The sequence below is a fragment of the Panthera onca genome, chromosome A1 (assembly GCF_046562875.1).
Source record: "Panthera onca isolate mPanOnc1 chromosome A1, mPanOnc1 haplotype 2, whole genome shotgun sequence".
Lineage (NCBI taxonomy): Eukaryota > Metazoa > Chordata > Mammalia > Carnivora > Felidae > Panthera > Panthera onca.
In genome coordinates, this window is record NC_138339.1 from 126,888,869 (window position 1) to 126,909,510 (window position 20,642).

The window sequence follows — 20,642 nt, forward strand, 5'->3', positions numbered from 1 at the left end:
CCCTTACAGAGCTAATGAAATGCTCACATTAGAAAGGTTTGCTATGTGCCGACATTGAAAAAAGGTGAACCATGATAACAGATTTCCTTTTCAGAGCTCAAGGAGACCTGACCCAGAATGAAAGGGGAGAATATATCTTCTGACCGAAGGTTCAACGATCCCAAATAGGGACTTGCTGTTCTCATAGGTCCATAGGGAAGGAGATGCAGAAAAGAGGGAGACCATTCTCTATTCCCAGCCCTTCCTTTGTTTGGCTAGGTCTGGCATATAGCAGGTGTTTACCAAATACTCACTGGATGAGTAGCTAGGTGAACTGTGTCCTTCCCTGGGGCAGAGAAGGGCATGATGGGCTCCCCAGCCTTCCCAATACAGGGGATCAGCACAAGTGCAGGGGTCAGTATGGCTGCCCTTACCTGCCACGCCGCCCGCCAGCCACACAGCACAGAGGCTGGGGCCTGTGCAGGCTTCGGGTGTGATCCAGTCATTCAGGAACACATAGGGAATGAAGTAGAGGCAATAGCCGGGGACATCCCTCAGCAGCATGGCGCCAACACCCCGGTACATCCCTGCCAGGCCCTCGGTCCGCACGATGGTTGCAATGCAATCCACAGGCCCCTGGTAGACTGGTGGCTTCCCAAGAGTCATCGCCCTGGGTCTCAAACCAAGGTTGGCTGCAAAGACAGGGAGGAGAAGATGGCAAGCGACCTGAGGTCAAGAGACTGGCCATTCTCCAGCACCGGACCCAGCCCAGCCCACTGACAGTTTCCACTCACATGGCCTGTTGGTTTTTACCAAAACTGCTGACCTTGGCAGCTCAAACCAAGATTCTCAAGTCCCAACAGAAAGCCCCTGCCAACATGTGTAGCCAGATTGGAGACAATGCCTGCCAGGTGATAAAGTACCAGTTGCCATAGGATGTCCAGAGGTTTCTGGTCAACCATCACTATGTCTTTGTAAGCAGCAGGGACTGCAGACTGTCTAGGATCAAATATGACAAGCTGTACCAAGCTCCCTCTTAAAAAAGAGGTTGCAAAGTCCCATATATTCTGTGTGTGTGTGTGTGTGTGTGTGTGTTGTCTGTGGGTGTGGGTGTGTGTACTTGTGCACAGTGTGGTAAAAGAGCATAAGAGATTTGGACCCAGACTATTCTGGTTCCAAATCCTGAACCCACTACTTAAAAACCTTTCAACCTTGGTAAGCTACCTTTTGTTAGCCTTTGGTTCCTTATCTTTAAAAAGAGAACAGGCCAATATTTATTGTATACAAAGTTGCCAAGAGAGTAAATCTTGAGAGTTCTCAATTCACAAACACAAATGGTAACTATATGACACGATGAACATGTTAGCTAACCTCACTTTGGTAACCATTCAACAAACACACATGTATATTAAACCTACGCAGTGTTATTTATATCAATGTTAATTATATCCTAATAAAGCTGAAAAATATTTTAAAGGAAAAAAGATAACAGGTGAATATAAATAAGGTAACACCTATAAAGTGCTCAGGTACATTGTAGGAGTGGAATAAGTTATCAACAGATTATTACTGAGACTGAGGTGACTGGCATAAGTAGGGGGCAGGATACAGGGGCTGGAGGGCCAAACATTCTGTAACTCCAGCCCTGGTCAGGCTGTGCCCTGCAACAGCTGGAGGGCAGCCCTGATGCCATTGGCTCCTCAAAGTCCAGGGGCACAGGGCCACTATCTCCTTGTCTACCTCTGGGGTGTCTACTGGCAGATTACGGGGTATGGTGTCCCTAGCTTCTTCTAGGGCTGTATGCAGCCAGCAAGCAGCGACTCCGTCTCTTCCATATAACCCTTCCAGCTGGCTCTACCGTCTCCATCTCTGATGCTCATCTCCCCTTCCACAGACCCTTTGGCTCAGCTTTGCTTCAGGACCAGAGAGGACTCCCAGACCCACTGCAGATAAAGTGGACTCTTATTCTCAACACTCTCTTCTTGAAGAACTCACATGGCATGACCAGGAAGGACACAGAATGAAAGCCTGCCTGTGACACACACCTATTTTGCCACCTGGGTTTAGTTCCCTGAATGTGGCACCTCAGTTTGGTTTTACACACGCTGACAAAGAGGCAGCAACGTTCATTACACAGTTGAATTTCTAAGCTCCCCAAATAGTCCATCTTTGTCAGATGAACGGTTGAGAGAAAATACTCAGCTTCATGATTCCAGAGTCCAAACTGCAGATTTGAGAATCAGGTGCAACCTGTCCTTTTACCCCTCCCAGAAGGAGGTGGGGTACAGGGGGAACTTCCTATCTGCCTGTGAAGTGTGCCTGAACAAATGAATCCCACATTTTCTTTTTGTGTGGGGGGGAAGAGAGTCATAATCACTGTCATGTGTGCTTGGCCAACTACAGTGTGGGCAGGAGGCAGAGTCCCATCCACTTTCATAGCAGATCCCCCAGGGAGTGAGCAGGGGTCGTGGCCACTTTTGGGGGCAAAGGGTCCACTGAGCTCAGAGCAAGGTCAGACACTATGGTCTTTGGAAGCCCACTGAGAGGTCACTGGACACCCCTTCCTTTCCCAAATCCACTATAATGCTGCTAGGGTCATCCTGGGAAATTTGGGTATGAAACAGAACAGATGTAAATGTACCAACATATAAACTTTACCTGTGTCATGCTTATGTCCAAATAACAGTGACCTGACCCAGGAGTCAAGGTGTTCATGAATCAACTGAAGGTATGATGTGGCTTTCAGAAGGCACTGATTGAAGGAGCGTGTCCTGATAATATTCCACTTGTTTAGAGGCATGGATGTTTAAAAAAAATACTTGCCCAACCTCCAGCATGCCTTGTCAACAAAACACCTGAACATTTTTCCTTTTCTTCCCAGAATAAGCGATAAGGAAATTCTCTCATATATTCTCCCAGGTTTGTAACATAAGCAACCTAGCTTTCATTGCTTGAGAAATATCCATTTATGACTATGAAAGCAATATAATTGCCATGGTGACTACCATCACCTGGAATACTGACACGAATCTGAACCAGCAGCCAATGCCTTCTGGACACCAGTTGATGCTGCAAAGGCCTTGGAACTCTTTCCAGCTCCCTCATCACCAATGGTAAAGCACACACACACACATACACTTATCTGGAAATAATTTCAAATTTGTAAAAAAAAAAAAAAGTGCAAAAAAGAAAAACTGTACAAAGAACACCTTTCTATATCCTTTACCCAGATTTACCTATTGCTAACATCTTACCATTTGTAAAATGTATGGTTTGTGTGCTCTCTCTCTCTCCCCCTTCCTCCTCTGCCCTCCCTTCTCTCTCTCTCTCTTCCCCCCCTCCTCTCCCCTCCTCTCCCTTATCACTGAACAGATGCCCCTGTCCCAATGCATAAACTTTGCCTGGGCTGTGTTCTTCTCCAGGTAACAGTGACCTGACCCAGAATGAAAGGTTTCATGAATCAGCTACGGGTAAGATGTGGCTTCCAGGAGTTACTGATAGGAGATGTTGGATAAAAATCTTCCTTGTTTAGAGGTGCCCATGTTGGAAAAATACTTGACAAACTTTGAACTGGCATTGTCAACGAGACCCAAGCTTGTACTTTTTTCATTCTTTTCCCCAAGGTAAGCAATGAGGAAATTCTTTTGTACATACGTGTATATATTTTTTTCACACATACATACATAATATTATTCTCTGAGCCATTTCAGGGTTAGATACAAAATGGCCTTTTACTCCTAAATGCTTCAGTATGTGTTTTCTAAGAATAGGAATATTGTCCTACCTGCTACAGTAATCAGAGTCATAATCTATATTCACAATACCTTTACCTAATATACTGTCTATACTCAAGTTATCACTTGATCTCATATTGACCTGTATGGCATTCCTTCTCTCCCAAGGGCAGGATCTTGTCTAACCAGGCACTGCATTTAGTTGTCATGACTCTTAAGCTTCCTTTATTTATTTTTTAGTAAACTCTACACCCAATGTGGGGCTTCAACCCACAACCCCAAACTCAAGAGTCTACACATTCCACCTACTGAGCCAGTCAGGCGCCCCCAGATTCCTTAACTTGGATCATTTTTACAGCTTTTCTTTGCTTTTAATGACACAGGCATTTTTTAAGAGTATGCTGCCTCCCTTCTGATGAATAGACCCTTCCTCATTTGGGGTTTGTTTGAGGTTTCCTTGTTATCTCATTGAGATGATGCATTCTTCCACTGCACTTCCTCCCTGTTTTCACCTCTTCTCCCATGAGGACTAATGACTCTCAGGAGCCCCTGGTCATCTTCTCTGGCCTCGTATCCTGGTTTTTATTAGTCTCCTTTTTAATTCAGATATAATTTACATTCAATAAAAGATGTTGCTTATAGGTGCACAGTTAATGAGCTGTGACAATTGCATGCACCTGGGTCAACACACCTTACTGAAAAAATGACGTCTTACACTTGAAACAAACTGTTTTGGTCCCAGTGAAGATCCCAAGCCTACCTACCCTCTCCTGCTTGCTTTACAAGGTAAAAGAACTCTGTGGCATCAATGACGTGTCACTCAGTGAGAAGCAAATCTTTCAACTGGACGATGGTTGTTAGGGCCCATCTGCATTAGCAACAGGGGCGTGATGATTCACACGGGACCACAAAGCAGAAAACAGCGGGAACTCCTATCAGCTGCTCCAGCCAAAAGATGCTCTGAGGCTGGGCCCCGGGAAGCATGGCCTAAAGAGGCGGGGCTTTGGAGGCGTGATCCAGGGAGGCAGGAAGTTGGGAGACAGGACCTGGGGAGGCGTGGCTTGACAGGCTGGTCCAGGGAGGCGCGGCTTAGGAGGCGGAGTCCAGGGGGCGGGGCTTGGAAGACAGGTCCTGGGGAGGCGTGGCTTGGCAGACCTCAGAAAAGCGCTGAATCAGAGTTCACAGTTAACTCTATTTAGAACAAACTTGGATGACCTTTAAAAGCCGACTTGGGAGGTTGCCGGCAAGCAGCGCTGGGAAATGTGCACAACTGAAATCCGTGGACCTGCATGTTGTTTGTGGAAGGAACTGGAGAAAGGAGGTGAGATGCTGGGGTCAGTACTCTGTTCACACTGAACCACCAGCTCTGAGACTGCTGTTCCTGAACCTTCAGGGCTTGGCTTGGGGGTGTACAGGTGCATGTGAAAGGATTCACATTAGACATATTTCCTTCTAGGACAAAAGATGTTTCGTTTCTCTAATTAGAGTTTTTTGTTCTAAAATGAGGATAAATTATAAATCAAATTTTGATTTCTTATCATGAGGTTTTGCTATCTAGACCATTTTTTCTTGATATTTTTTTTCCCTAAATCAAGACCCTATTACCTTTTACTATGACAGGTGTGGATTAAATACCCGAAACACTCAGGGCATCTGTGGTTTTGTTTTCCCAAATTCAGTGAGGACAAACTCAAGCCCCCATACCAAGACAGGCAGGATGCTCAAAGTCAATGAAATAGACCCCTACCATGCTCGTCATCTTCATCCAGGAGCAGAGGAGAGCCTATACAGTCCTAAAAACATCGCTTCTCCTCCAGGCTCCCTCACCTTGTCTAGCTGGGTCCCTAACATTACTCCTTAGGCCACACAGTGAGGCCGTCTGGCTCCACTGCTCCACACCAGGGTCAGGTGTCTTGCTTACTGGTCCCTGCCAGGGCCAAGAGGTTCCTCTGAAGGCAGATGCCTCTGCACGGGGTGGGGGTTTGCATGTTTGGCCAATCCTAACAGGTACCCTCGCAGCCACCTCTTGGGAGTTCTCCCACTTCAGAGGGGCTGAAGCAACCCAGACGCAGGCTGGGGTCCCCACAGATTTGCCACTGTTGCCCCTCTTCTCAGAAGCCAGGGACACAGCCACAGAATACTGCTGGGCCCTTTTGAGACACAAACACCAAACAGTTTCATCTCTTTCCCTTCTCAAATAGTGCTGTTTAAGTTCTTCAATGGGCCATGACTGTGGAAACAGGACAGTCAGCTGAAACACAATGGCGGGTCACTGATCCACAGCGGTAAGAGGACCAGCCACAAGGAACACAAAGGCCTGGCCATTCTCTGGAAGGGACAGAGCCACCAGACCTTTCCCGTGGGTGCATAGAGATGGGATGGGAACACAACATTATTTCTCAGCAGGTCATTTTCTTTCTTTCTTTCTTTTTTTTAATTTTTTTTAACGTTTATTTATTTTGGAGACAGAGAGAGACAGAGCATTAACGGGGGAGGATCAGAGAGAGGGAGACACAGAATCTGAAACAGGCTCCAGGCTCTGAGCCGTCAGCACAGAGCCCGACGCGGGGCTCGAACTCACGGACCGCGAGATCATGACCTGAGCAGAAGTCGGACGCTTAACCGACTGAGCCACCCAGGCGCCCCTCGGCAGGTCATTTTCTACAGAAAATCCTTAACAAATAAGCCATCCACGGACAAGGTCCTGCTGGTCCCAGTCAGTGACATGCAGGTTTACCAAGTTTTCTGTGTTCAAATACTTCTAGGCTAGCGGACTAGCAAGTTGGGAGCATGGACTTATTTCAAGGGACCTACAAATCGGTTAGCATTATAGATTCACATAATTCCTAAAATATCTCACATACATGTATAACCATTTTTCTCTTATGTGTAGGCGTTATTGGGGGGGACATGACAAAAGTGTACCTAAATATACTAATTATCCATAGTAACTTCTTGCCATAGGTGCTTGCTATTTTATTTTTTTTTATTTTTTATTTATTTTTTATTTTTTTTATAAATTTTTTTTAACGTTTATTTATTTTTGAGACAGAGAGAGACAGAGCATGAACGGGGGAGGGGCAGAGAGAGAGGGAGACACAGAATGGGAAGCAGGCTCCAGCCTCCGAGCCATCAGCCCAGAGCCTGACGCGGGGCTCGAACTCACAGACCGCGAGATCGTGACCTGAGCTGAAGTCGGCCGCTTAACCGACTGAGCCACCCAGGCGCCCCTGTATTTTAAAGGTATTCTTAGGAAAAGCTGGGATCACCCCTCCCAGTGCCTGCAAAGGCGCTACCCCCTATTAAAAGTTCTGTTCTAGATGCTGCTGTTTTCTGAACATGTTGTTGTATCCTAACCGAGCAAGGAGTTTCCTGATGACAGGAATCCCACGCTACGGCCTGTCCTAGAGCACCGTGACCCTGTACCTGACACAGTGTCTGCTTTGTGCCTCAATATCCACTCAGTCAACACTTGAGCATCTGACCAGGCAGCTCTCAGGACTTAGGCCTCCCAAAGTTTCCCTCCCTAGCTTGGCATTCATCCAGTCCTGGTCCTGTCTGGTCCTTGTCCCTGAAGCTGTAGATACCGGAAGAAACTCCCAAATCATGGTCCCGGCTACTGCGCTATTCCAGAATGTCATGGAAGCATGCCATACTGTGGATATACATCCTCCAGCAGACAAGCCGGGTGTAACTTCTATGATGTGGGTTTACGCAGGCTGGGCAAACCCCTCAGGGCACTTCTTCGGAATGTTACCAACCGGGAAGCTCTCGTTCACTTCCTGTTTCCAATGAGTCCAGCAGTTTCCTTATGGTCTGAAGAGTCCAAGACAGGCAGATGGTTTAGTAGAAAGAGCCCCGGATTAGAAGCAGCTGGGGTTTGCTTTGTTGCTCAATTGCCATCTACTGTACAACCTGGTGGAAAAGACTCAACCACTCTGGCCCTGAGTTTCCTCATCATCTACAAAAGGGGAAGGATAAATAGCCTGTCAATTTCTTTTGGCTTTTGTGAAAATTGAGTGAGCATGTTGACAAATGAACTTTACTTGAGGCGGATAGTCACTCCTATTTTTAGCGCCCCTATCCTGATACGACTCCAGATTCTCGAAGTGCTGGTAGTACCAACCTCGGGCAGCAGTGGCCTGCGGCCAAACCTACTGTGGGAGATTGCGGACGCCCACGCAGGGCCAGAAACTACCAATGCTAACGTCAAGTCTGAAATCAGAACACTATTTGCCCTTGTCAATTGATTTAGAGACCAAATGGATATGTCACCCAGGTATATCACCTGCACAGTGGCATGTGTTATGTTGTACGCACCTTCATTCATCTCTGCTAGCGGTGTGGGACCACAGTTTGGAAAAGATTCAGCCAAACCATCCAGAATTCAAGGACTCCTCTTGAACTACATGGCTAAAGGCCTGGCCTCTGCACACATTTCCTCCTTTCACTTTAGGGCTGCTATTGCTCCAGCCCTCACGTACCACTGGCAGTTCACAGCCTACATAAGAAGAAGGCTCAGGCTGTACGGTCCTGGCTTGTCTCCAGTCCTTTGACATGCTCCAAGGGTGCCTGTCCTCCCACACAGGCCCTCTTCTTCAGGAGTTAAATGGACCAAGATTGAGGGAGTTTAGCATCAATAATTCCTGCCCTGCAATGGCAAAGTCTTGACAGATCTGCTCTATCAGAAGGCTGCTCCTCCCCAAGGCCAACCTGCCTGAAGAAGAGTGTTTTTCTTGGCAGCCACACATCTTTATGGTGGCAATAAAACTCTGTTGCCAAAGAGACAAACCGAGGTAGTCAGGGCCTCCCAGACACAGTTGGCGACTTTCCCAGCCGGACATCTCTGAAGATTCAGAAAAATCGGACAAATGGTTCTACCCCATCTTGTCATCATGCAGATCCTGAAGCCCAAACAGGCTTTGTATGCTGGTGCGTGGTTGATGATCTTGCCTGCCCAGATCTAGCCCTCACGTGGCCCTCCCTGCTGTCACCACTCCAGCCCTATTTATCTCACCTAGGCATGTTCGGAAATCAGGACCTTCTTCTCCTCAAATCCTGGCCACACTCTCCCCTTCGTTCTGTTCATATAATCTTGAACATGGTAGAGTCAGGCCTTCCAATGAGGGCTCCCTCAACCTCCTTCCTCTGGCCCTGCATCATCTGCTTTGCTCTTCTCTCACAACCTGGAAACGGAAAGGCTTTTTCCTTCCCCACCCTTTGGTCTCTGTCCCCAGTGTCACGTCCTCTTCATCAATTCTCCCCTCTTGATTCCCTTTACACGATATTGGTGACAGGGGCCTCCCAGGACTCTGCCTCCAGGGACCATGGAGGTGGACAGCCGGGAGCAATGCCCCGAGACACCATGTAACAGCTGAGGGAGCACAGACACGTTACACGACCTGAGCCTCAGTTTCTCTATCTGTAAGATACAGAGAATGGTATGATGATTTAAAGGCGGGGTGCACGTGGTAGGGGCTCAGTAACTGCTGACTGTACAGCTGCTGGTGTTGCGGGAGCTCCTTCCTGGCATTTTCCCACTCATCTCCACCCTCTTCCTTTCTGCGGCTCACCTCAGCTGTCACTTTGCTGTCACACCCCTGACTATTGCTCCCACCCTGATATTCCAGCTGCAGTACCTCGCACAGGAACCCAGCCAAACTCAGCATGTTCTCACTCATGCCTGCCCTCCTGCCAGTCTCCAAAACTGCAGCAGGGACAAGAAGTGTATACGGGTCACCTGCTCCACGCCAAGCGCGGCCTCAACATACTTCACGTGCCGCTTAATTCCCCGTGTGGGAGGCTTCCTCCCTGACAGTCACCCAAATGGCAAGTCCTGGGTCATTTTAGACCCTTCCCTCTCTCCTGCTTGGCCCACTGATTCTCCATCACAGATGCCTCCCATGGACCACTCCCCTCTGTCCCCAAAGCCCTGGGCCCCCTGTTCCCTGGTCTAAGGCTACAGCCCCCAAAACAACCCATTCACCTCTCCTTCTTCTGAAGGCCAGATCCACCTTCCTACCACACAGCTCTGCATGGTCATTCTGGTGTCCAATATGCCTCTCTGCCTGCTGAAGGGCACCTTAGCCCACCCTCGGGTAAGAAATCCAAGCTGTTCAGGGGCGCCTGGGTGGCTCAGTTGGTTAAGTGTCCAAATTCAGCTCAGGTCTTGATCTCACAGTTCGTGAGTTCGAGCCCTACATCAGGCTCTGTGCTGACGGCTCAGAACCTGGAGCCTGCTTCGGATTCTGTGTCTTCCTCTCTCTCTGCCCCTCCCCCACTCACACTCTGTCTCTCTCAAAAATAAACATTAAAAAATTAAAAAAAAAAAAAAAAAAAAAAGAAATCCAAGATGTTCACAACTCACCCTGCACCTTCCCCTCCCTGCCTCAACCAAGAACGGTTCACTCGTTCTGTCACATGCCTGCTTTTTCCTGCCTCTGACCCTGTCCCTACAGGTTTCCTCTGTTTGAAACCCCTCTCCATCACCACATTTTCCTCTCCAAAGCCTAGCCAATATTCAAACACCCCATCAATGGCCACTTGCTCTCTGGAGTCTTCCTGACCTGCAGAGCCAGACTCCGAGGTGCCAGAGCCTTCCATAGGCCCTTCTCATTTTGCTACACCCCACCAGACTGTGTGCTCCCTGGAGGCAGGGGCTGTGCATCTGATACCTCTGATTTATCTACTCTGCATGGCTCACAGCAAGAGCTCAGGAAAGGCTTGTGAATGAAAGAATCAGAGACTGTGTTCCAACAGGTATAACACTCAGCTCTCTGCCTTCAACTGGGCCTGGTGAAATTAGAGGCTGGTCAGCACAGAGTTAATGCTGAGCCCTCCTCCTCTAGGCCCCAAACTCTGCCCTCCTGGGGGGTTGAGGTCTTTGTGATACGCACATTAATCAGGCTCTTGGTTAAAACACAGACCTGAAAGCTCAAAGATGGAGAAGTGAGTGTGAATGGCCATAGACCTCCAGGATATGACTTGGCCCAGGCGGCAGAGGGATTGCTGGCCTCTGGGACCACAGCCCTGAATTCCAGTTCAGGCCTGGTAGGGCACCCAGGGAGGCTCATGCCCACACACAGGGTAAGGATGACTTAAAAGGGAGGGTTTCTTCACAGGTGCCTTACAGTCCAGGCCACATCCAGCTGAACCCAGGCCAGCCTTTCCTTGCTGGCCAGGCGGCAGGGGCACCAACAGAAAACCTCTGCTAAGTTACAAGAGTTTTCGTGCGGGGTAACTGCTGTTTAGTATGCAGCGGCAGTCAGAGCCAGACAGAACTTCCCTCTCAACTTCGGCAACTGCTGATGTAATTTGGTAAAACGCTTCTGTAGAACAATTTCACAGTATGTGCCAAGAATCTTAAAAATGACCAGAACTTTTGACTCATTCATGAATCAAAGAGCCCACACATTTAGGGAAACAACCCTAACTGAAAGCAACTCCTTATGGACGCGTTGCCTGAGCACATTACTATTTTCAAAAGAGAACAAACGGTCAAAAACCTAAACGTCCATCACGGGAAAGGTGGTTACAGAAGTTTAATAGTACAGCTAACACTTATTTCATGTTTTCAACGAGCTAGGCATTGTGCTAAAATAGTCACGTGTGATACATCATTCCGTTCTACCCCTGTTATGAAGTAGCTAGTATGGTTATGCCTGCTTTGCCGATGAGGAAACTGAGGCTGGGTGACGTTAGGAGAGCTACCCAGGGGTCCTGGGTTCTCATGGAGATAGGATTAGAAGCAGGCAGTCTAACTCCAGAAACTGCATTTTTGCCACACTGTATCATCCCTCTCGATACATGTGTGTCTGTGGGCCTTGTGTGCACAGAGATGCACATCGATTTTAAATATTAGTCATCTATTTTAAGTAATTTTATATGCCATTTTCATAAATGGAAAATATTTGTTATAATATTGACTTAAAACAGAATATGAAACTGTCTACATAAGGACAACCTCTTAAAATATTTTAATTAAAATACTTTATATTTAAATATTTAATTAAAATATATACTTTATTTAGAAAAAGACACACATTACTGTAGTAACAGTGATTATATTTGGACATTCTCCCTCTACATTTAATGTTCTGTCTTATGTACATTTTTTTTTTAAGTTTATTCATTTATTTTGAAAGACAAACTACAAGTCAGGGAGAGCCAGAGACACAAGGGGAGGGAGGGAGGGAGTGAAGGGGGGGTGGGGGAGGGAGGGAGTGAAGGGGGGGTGGGGGAGGGAGGGAGGGAGGGAGGGAGAGAGAGAGAGAGAGAGAGAGAGAGAGAGAGAGATTGAGAGATTGAGAGAGAATCCCAAGCAGGCTCTGCACTGTCAGCACAGAGCCTGATGCGGGGCTCGAACCCACAAACTGTGAGATCAGGACCTGAGCCCAAGACAAGAGACAGACACTTAACTGACTGAGCCACCCAGGGGCTTCATGTCTTTTGTACCTTTTCAACCACGGGTCACCACTGGTAGATAATCAGGATGAGCTCCCTGGTGCTATATTTGCAAGCCTTCAGCTGAGCTGAACTCTGACCTTGACGTGGCCTCCATTCTACCTGTCACATGTCCCAAAGCAAAGATGCCAGAGACCCCCCGCACCCAGCTTCAGTATATGGGCACAGTCTCTCACGGCCCATCGTCTCTACCCAGGAAGTGGTTTGGACAATTCTGGGGTAAAGCCACAAACCGTGGACAATCCCACAAGCCCTGCCCAAGGCTGCCTGCAAACGCCCAGCTCAGCACAGTCACCACACGGAGCGGGCCTGACCCAGAACCAAGACCACAAGCCGGTAAGTCAGGACCAGCCACACGCTGATCCAGTCCACACAGTGCTTCGGGCTTCACAGCGTTGTGTTTGTGTCTGGTTTTGCTTTTAATTAGTTTGCCTGACAATTTCCAATCCAGGCCATGCGGCAACTGGGACCTGGGATGGGGTCATAGCTGACCCCTCAGACAGGATGTGAGCCACCCTTGCCACAGTCCCCACCACTCCCTGCTGCCTTCCCTGGCACCAAAGCTGACTCGTGCTTGAGCTGCTGCTTTTGCAACGGCAGTGATAGCGAAAGTGAAACGTGTTCTGTGTCCACGTTTCAGTCAAAAGAGGAAAAATGAAATGTAGGTTAGGAGGGCTGTGGGTGTCAAGGAAAACGGAAGTGGGTACATTTTCCAGGCACCTCTGCTCACTTATGGTACCTCCCAGGTCTCAGTGAGTCTTTGAGCCTTCCATCTCTGGCCTAGAGGGTTTCTGAGGGAGGAGGAAAAGAAAGCCTCGTCCTTCCGCTTTCCTGGAGAGGCTCCTGGCGCAAAGTATTGCCTGGGGGCACAGGGCCAGCCTCTTCTGCTCCATACCCTGCAGCAAGATAGCTACCAAAGACCTCCCCCCAGCCCCACCCCCGCTCTCCCACCCCAGGCAGCTGGACTGGGGGTGAACAACAGACCAGGCAGACACAGAATTCACACCCATCCCTTGGATTCCAGGAGCGGGGCCTATTACTTTAAACAATGTCCTTTTGGAGACATGCTCCCAGCCCACTTTCTCCCTCAAGACCGATGCTAGATTTGTGGTAACTTTGTGCCAAGGCCCGAGGAGTGTTATCAAAGCTGCTTCTACATCCGGGCAGACAAAGAAACAGCACCAGTGGGCCCTGAGTCACTCCACTTCCCCCCGGGGGAGGAACCTCAGGACATGCCTCGGGCTCCCCTTTGTAAAGGTCTAGGAACGGGGTTGCTAGGAAGATGAGACTCACACAGAGCTCTTCACATGGTGCCTGGCACAGGATACAGGTTCAGTTAATACTAGCTACTCAGCCCCCACTGCTGTGATCTGGCTGAGCCCAGACGAGAGGCTTGGGGAGCACAGCTCAGGCGGATGCTGCATTCCTAGTTTCTACCCTCCCTGCACTTGCTCAGGTAAACCGCCTCTGTCCTCACACCTGCCAGCTAAGCCCCAGGGGGCCCAGGTGCTAAGACTTAGAACTGCAGAGCTGAGAAATGTTTGCCTGCAGGAAATTCCCCTGTCCTCTTATTAAGAGCCTCCCCTGAGCCCACAAAAGGCCAGTTTCCTGGCACATTGAAAAGGACAGAATAAACACATGTTCATTTTCTGTTGCTGCCTCGAGGGATTGACTAAAGACAACGAGTTTCCTTCGGGCATTCCGAATGAATTCACCATAGAAGGCTATGGGCAGGGTTCCACCCATACAGGAGTTGGGCCGAGAAATCACATCCCTCCTCCTCCTCCACATCCTGGTGGAGAGGGACAGGGAGGGCACACTGGTCTCCATGTTGTCACTGCTCGGAGAGCTTATCCAGGAGACAAGGCCCCAGAAGGGTCTGGACTTCCCAGGTGGGCAGTTTGGGAGGACTACAGCCTGGGAGGGCTATAGCCTGGGAGGGCTATACGTCAGGCTCTCTTGGTTGCTGGTGAGCAAGCACAGGTGACCCTCAGTGCTGTGCTGGCCCACAGCACATGCATACCTAGTGTGCTGGGTAAATGAACAGGGCTAACAGCTATACAGACCTTACAGTGTCGAGCTGCGGTGTGAGTTGAATGGCACACACACGGTCAGGCATACAGTGAGCTGTTGCAGCTGCCCAGCTCCCTAAAACTGGCTGGTTGCACCCAGCTTTGGGACCCTTCTTGGGTCTGGCCCTTCCTGGACTGTCTCCCATCCTTCCTCCAGGAGCCAGAGGCTTTTAGCCTGGCCTCAAGATCCCCTGTGGTTCAGGCCTGCCAGGTTATAGCCACCATTCTAGCACCCTCTGTGGGGAAGGTTGGGGGTGGGAGAGGGCAGGACAGAGGATGGAATCACTTAATTTGCCTCCAAATGTCCCAGGCTTTCCTAAGGAAGGCATTTCTTGAGAAACACCTCCCCCGGTGTCCGGGCTGGCTGTGCCTCGCCTCCCCCAGTAGGCACATGCACGCCTAGCCCTTTTTCCTCCCTTTCTGGGGTCAAAGTGCCCAGGTTGTGAAGGACGCAGGTCTGCCCCCAGGAGCAGAAGACTCATCAATGGTAAATCTTCCAACATCTGATCCCAAAGAGTTTTAAGACTTAAGGAGAGAGTTCCTCTCTGCCTGAGACGGACATAAAGCTTTCCTGAAATAGGACAGAGAAAACACCAGGCTGGGAGCCAGGACTCCCTGTTCTCAGTCTGTTCATGATGTTCATTCCTCTACATCTTTGCCTTTGCCTCTGGGACAGGACCAGATCAGCAAGCTTCAGACATTTCTGTGAGGTGCAACCCTTTGACTCAACTAAATTGTACCAAGACATGACTCAGTATGTCCAACAGGTGGAGGTGGGATCCCCTTGCCCCGCAGGTCTCTTAGTGGTCCCAACAGGGGTGTGCTGTAACCCTCCGGATGAGCCAACCTGTTTGTTGCCCTGTGTCACCCACATGATGACAGTGACCGTGGGCCTGGAGGGTACTGAGCGTCCTTGAGCCATGACGCAACTGGTTAGGGCAGCTGGTCCCAGGCCCTCCACATGCCCCAGTGGGGATACCAGCATCGTGCTCAGGTAATGTACAGCCTTGTCCCGAATACATCCTGGGCTGGACAAGATGTGCGGGCTGAATCAAGGCAGAAGAGCTGCTGAGCTGGCTGGAATGCTCCCCAGTGTATTACAGGGCTTTGACTGTGGAGCCCAGCCGAGCCCCAGCCTCTGAGGGCAGAGACATCACATATAGGTCATTCAAAAGGCTGCCAGGGAGAGGAGTCTTATCCTGAGAGCTGTCAGCCCAGACCAGCCATCTGAGGTGTCAGGAAGCACCACAGATCCAGCCCTTCCATTATACAGAAAGGAGACGGCGGCCCAGGCAGGGGCATATCTTACCCTGACGAGACAGAGTGCAGTCAGAGTCAAGAACCGTACGTGGAGGGATTGAAACCTAAGGCCCCCAGCTTGTCCTTCCGTGCAAGCTGGCACTTTCTACTCTGCACACCAAGCGCCTTCCCGTTCTTTCCATCCTCCTTTAGCAAAACCACTCCCAGGAAAAGACACAGAAACTCCTTTCTCAGCAGAGAGGAAGCAGCAGACTCGGCATGTGGTACAGGGTTGCTGTGTAGCACACCAAGAAATGAAGCTCTAACTACAAAGTCAAGGAGGGGGAGAGGAGTGACCCCTCACCCCCTACAGCTGGTGGTCTAGGTATGAGACGTCCTGGCTGCACACCCTGGTGTTGTGGACAAGTGTGTGGGTTTGAGATCCGTCTGTGAGTTCCTCAGGTCCCCATGCCTGATTTAATGCTCTGGGATGCTCTTTGAAAATTCTTAATAAGTTTTCGATAAGGAATCCCACATTTTCCTCCCACACTGGACACTGCAAATTATGTAGCTGCTCCTCACCCACCGGTCATTAGCTGTGTGGCGTTGTATAGGTATCTCAACCTCTGAGAGACTTGGTTTTCTCCTCTGCAAAATGGACGCAGTAATAGCACCTGCCTTACACAATTGTTATGAAGACCAATTAAGTGAACATACACAGGGCTCTAGGTAGGCACCTGGCACAGAACAATTGATTAATCATCTAATTAATGATAGATACTACAGATAAGAAGAATAATTATAGACTATCACGTGACCATGCAGAGGCTCTGCTCAATGAAAAGGACATTAACAGCTGCATCCCAGACCGGCGAACCAGCCAAGGGTCGCAGGTACCCAGGCATCAGGACCCCTCCCCTACTCTTACCTTCCTGAAATGGCCGTGTTTGCATCTGCAGCCGGATCTTGATGAGGTCTACGGGCGTGCCAAGCCCCACAGAGACCACGCCAGCCACCATGCTGGCCAGGAGAAGGTCAGACAGGGTGCCGGACGGGCTGGCCCCGGGCTCCCTGCAGTGGTGCTGGCTGAGGAACCTCTGCGTGTTACTGAAGACCCCAAACACCGCAGAGTTGTAGACCGCGATGCTGGCAAGGGGAAAGGACATGCCCTTGAAGAAGCCGAAGACCTGTGGGAAAACGAGGGCAGTGGAGCATGAGGGCCCGGGGACGTCTGCAGGCCAAGGCGCCGAGCTCCCCACGCTGCGCTCCGCACAGTCCCTGCCCGCCTGGGAGCCCGCAGGCTGGTGAGGTGACACTACAGGAAAAATAAATCATTATGACAGCGACAAGAATACAAGAGGATGCTGAGTGATAGGAGAGCCATGGCAGGTGAGGGGGTGCTCTCCAGGGCACTCTTGCCCTGGGCGGAGAAATCAGCGCGTGTATGCAGTTTTGTTTCCTGAGTCTAGGTGTCCTGGGCCTGGAATCCGTATTTGCCACCAGGGTGGCCGTGTTCTTGGGCTGGACGGATACCAGGCTGTGAGGAGCCCTAGAGGGTAGCACAGACTTGCCAAGCACCATTCTCTGAAACATCTGCCAGGTGCCAGGGGGACATGGGGACACCATAAGAAATCCTCGCTGCCCTCACTGAGCCTACGCTCTGGGTGCAGGAAAGGGGAGGGGGACAGGGCCAGACAAACTGACAGGTGACTAAAATTCAATGTGCCAAGCCTATGGGGAGGGTCTAAGGGGAGCAGAGTCCTCAGAAGGTTTCTGCACATACACAGAAACCACAGGAGAGGGGGCTGCAGGCTGAGGAGAGGGTCCTTTCCACACTGCACTCTTTTTTAAAAAAAATTTTTTTTAATGTTTATTTATTTTTGAGACAGGGAGAGAGTGACGGAGGGAGAGAGGGAGGGAGAGACAGAGAACGAGCTGGGGAGGGGCAGAGAGAGAGGGAGACACAGAATTTGAGCTGTCAGCCCAGAGCCCAGTGCAGGGCTTAAACCCACAAACTGTGAGGTCATGACCTGAGCCTAAGTCGGACACCTAACCGACTGAGCCACCCAGGCTCCCCTCCACCCTGCACTCTTGAGGAACATCACAGACACTCCTCCGAAACCTAGAAAATTCCAGAGGCCCTTGGAGGAGTTAGGCCAGCACATACTTTTAGCTCTGTGCCAAAAGCGAAAAAGCACCAGGAAGCTGTTGTACAAACTCCAGGACCAACACAAACCTGCTAATCCTGACCTAGGTGTTTGCGCCCTGTCAGAGGCAGGACGCCTCCCACGCACACGTTCACACACAGCCTGCCTCAGGTCCTCCCTCCAAGACAAGCTCCTCCAGATAATGTGGGACATCACTTAGCCCCAAAGTGCTGAGTCTCCAAGGAACGCCCACAGTTCCCACAAAACCCCCCGGCGCTGGGACATTGGCTGGCAGGCAATGGGGACCATGTGTGCCAAAAAGCAGAATTGATGGCCACCTTTCAGGGGAGTGACGAATTGCACATCGCCGGGAACAGCGAGAGTGAGGTTTGTAGTCCGTTGTCAAGCAGCCTATCAAGAGAGTTAGAACACCCAAACAAAAAACACACCTCTGAGGAAAATCTCCGAGCGCAGATGGATGGGAGGCTCCCGAGCCCCAGGGCACCTCCTATGATGGAGGCCGTGGAAAAGGTGGTGGTCAGCAATGGGGCCACGTTTCCAGGGACTCAAGGGAAAGCCCAGGGCTGCCACGGGGCTTGTAACTGACCGCTTCTTTAAACTGTCATTTCAGGGGCGCCTGGGTGGCTCAGTCAGTTAAGCGTCCGACTTCGGCTCAGGTCACGATCTCACAGTTCGTGAGTTCGAGCCCCACATCGGGCTCTGGGCTGACGGCTCAGAGCCTGGAGCCTGTTTCAGGTTCTGTGTCTCCCTCTCTCTGACCCTCCCCCATCATGCTCTCTCTCTCTGTCTCAAAAATAAATAAACAAATAAATTGTCATTTCATCACAAATCAGAAAATGTATTTTAAACTCCCCAAAGAGGGGCCTGAGAAAGTCTTCGGAAAGCACACGCTAATTCTCAAGAAGGGTACCTGATACCCTCTATAAAATATTATTCAAAACTGGGGCACCTGGGTGGCTCAGTCAGTTAGGTGTGCGACTTTGGATTTCAGCTCACGTCATGATCTCAGGGTTTGTGAGTTCGAGCCCTGAGTCAGGCTCTGCGCTGACAGGGTGGGACCTGCTTGGGATTCTCTCTCTGTCTCTCTCTGGCCCTCCCCCGCTCATATGCATGTGTGTGCTCTCTCTCTCTCAAAAATAAACAAACTTAAAAAAATATTATTCAGTTTTCCCCTTGGAAAAGGAAAATCTTGGGCCTCCTGGTCTCAAGAAACCTGAGGTACAAGTCAGTGCTGGACATCTGGAATCAGAAGGGCCTGGCTCCCGCCACAGGAAGGGAAGCCAGTGAGCGCGTGGTTTAGTGGCCTCTCGTTTGGCTTTGAAAATGGACGGGTCACCCTGTTTTCACAGGACTTCTCCTTCCTGTGACTCCAAATTCCTGAGAATTTCTCCAGAGAGGTTACACAAAATCGGGTCTCTCTCCAGTAACACTGCACGAGGTGGCAGGGTTAAGTTTAGGTGACGCACGACAGTTGAGGTGTGGTGGTGTGAGATGAGGAGGGAGGAGGCAACGCTGAGCCAAAAGCAATGATCAGGCCTCCTGCCCGATGGGCTGGCATCAGGACCGTGGCCACGGTGTCCGGGGCCTGGGCAGGCTTCGAGCCGTTCGTTCGTGGGAGTCCCTGGCGGGTGTGGCTCCAGGCCCTGCCCCGGGGCGGGGGGCACTTACACTCTCCCTCCTGTACACCGTGCGGATGCAGCTGATGGTGTCCCCATAGTTGACGCCGGCCTGCAGGCGAGTCTGCGGAGAGATGCAGTGACGTGAGGGCCCAGGCCGGGATTATTCACATCCCCGCTGCCCCAGAGACGCTGACCTTGTGGCGCCGGGGCCCGGAGAGGGGAAGGCCCTGCCCCAAGTGACCTGGCCGGTGAGGAGGGCTGGGTTTCTGTCTGCACCAGGCCTGTGCTCTGTCCTCTACCCTTACCGCGTCCCTCAATGTCCCATTCAGAGCTTGCTGAACATAGCGTAAGTCTTCCTGGTCTGAGAGAAGAACAAAGGCCCGTTTGTTGTTCCAAAGTGATGCCTGAATGATCAACATGTGATCCCTGTCTCTTGACTACAAAAACTAATCTGTGGCCCTGCTCTGTCTGCTGTCCACACTCTGCTATCCTCAGTCCGCAGAGCGACTTGTCCTTCTCACCCCCTGGAACCCCCGCATCTCCCCGCTGGAGGATGGGCTGGTCTCCCCACTGGCCTGCTGCTTCCCTCCCACCCCTTCACCTGCATCTGCACAGCAGTCACGCTGTTCTCTTCCAACCACAGTGAATCGCACCACTGCCATTCAAAGTTCACTGGTGGCTTCCCAGCAAACCTAGAGTAAACCCCACCCTCTCTGCCAGTGCCCAGGAGGCCTGGGACAGCCTGCCTCTCACCCTTGCGTGTCATTTTCTCCATGCCCCTGCTGTCTGTGCCCACCACGTGGCATGTCCCCAAGTCCTTAGAATGTCCCTTTCCCCCTTCCCCTCCCTGCCTGAAATTTCTATCAGCCTTTCCTTCCCCCCAGAAGGCTCTTCCTCCAGCTCCTGCTCATCTTTTCGGTCTGAACTTAAATGTTGCAATGGTGTCCTTTCTCTGTTTAATTATGGCTTATTTGGGCTCCCTTTCTATGGCAGGGTCGTCTCATATTTCCCTCCTGTCCCCAAGCTGAGCATGGCCCTACCACGTGTCCCCTTTGCACTGGATGAAGGAGGGGCTGGAGGGGAAGATGTGGTGTCCTGTGATGGAGACTGGCTCTGGTGATCAGGGGCATGAGTTGACAGCCACAGAGGGTTTGAGGAAGCCCACAAAAGGGCCAGGGCACCCCCCTTGAAACTGGTAAGAAGGAGCCCTGAGAACCACAGAAGGAATGATCTGGACCCTGCCCCCTAGAATCCAGGGTCCAGGGACCACGAAGACCCACGGGCAGACTAATACTCTACACTAACAGCCTGAGCTCAGTCTGTAGACAAGTAGCAGAAACTTAGGCAGAACACACATCATAAAAGTGA

At 50.5% G+C, this 20,642-nt stretch overlaps 1 protein-coding gene across 7 annotated transcripts in view; it reads right to left on the minus strand.

The window, feature by feature from the left end:
• Positions 1-20,642, minus strand: part of SLC25A48 (solute carrier family 25 member 48) — a 43,483-nt gene that overhangs the window by 13,387 nt on the left and 9,454 nt on the right. For 6 of the 7 annotated variants that reach the window (XR_009611090.3, XR_009611089.3, XR_009611088.3 and 3 more), the window contains exons 3-5: positions 19,324-19,395; positions 16,416-16,674; positions 414-671 (exon numbers count right to left, since the gene is read on the minus strand). Coding sequence is in view for 4 of the 7 variants with exons in the window: in XM_060636083.3 (XP_060492066.3) it covers positions 414-671; positions 16,416-16,674; positions 19,324-19,395 (589 nt within the window). In the remaining 3 variants the exon portion in view is untranslated. The remainder of the gene's footprint in view (positions 1-413; positions 672-16,415; positions 16,675-19,323; positions 19,396-20,642) is intronic. The other variant, XM_060636084.3, reaches the window with a different exon arrangement.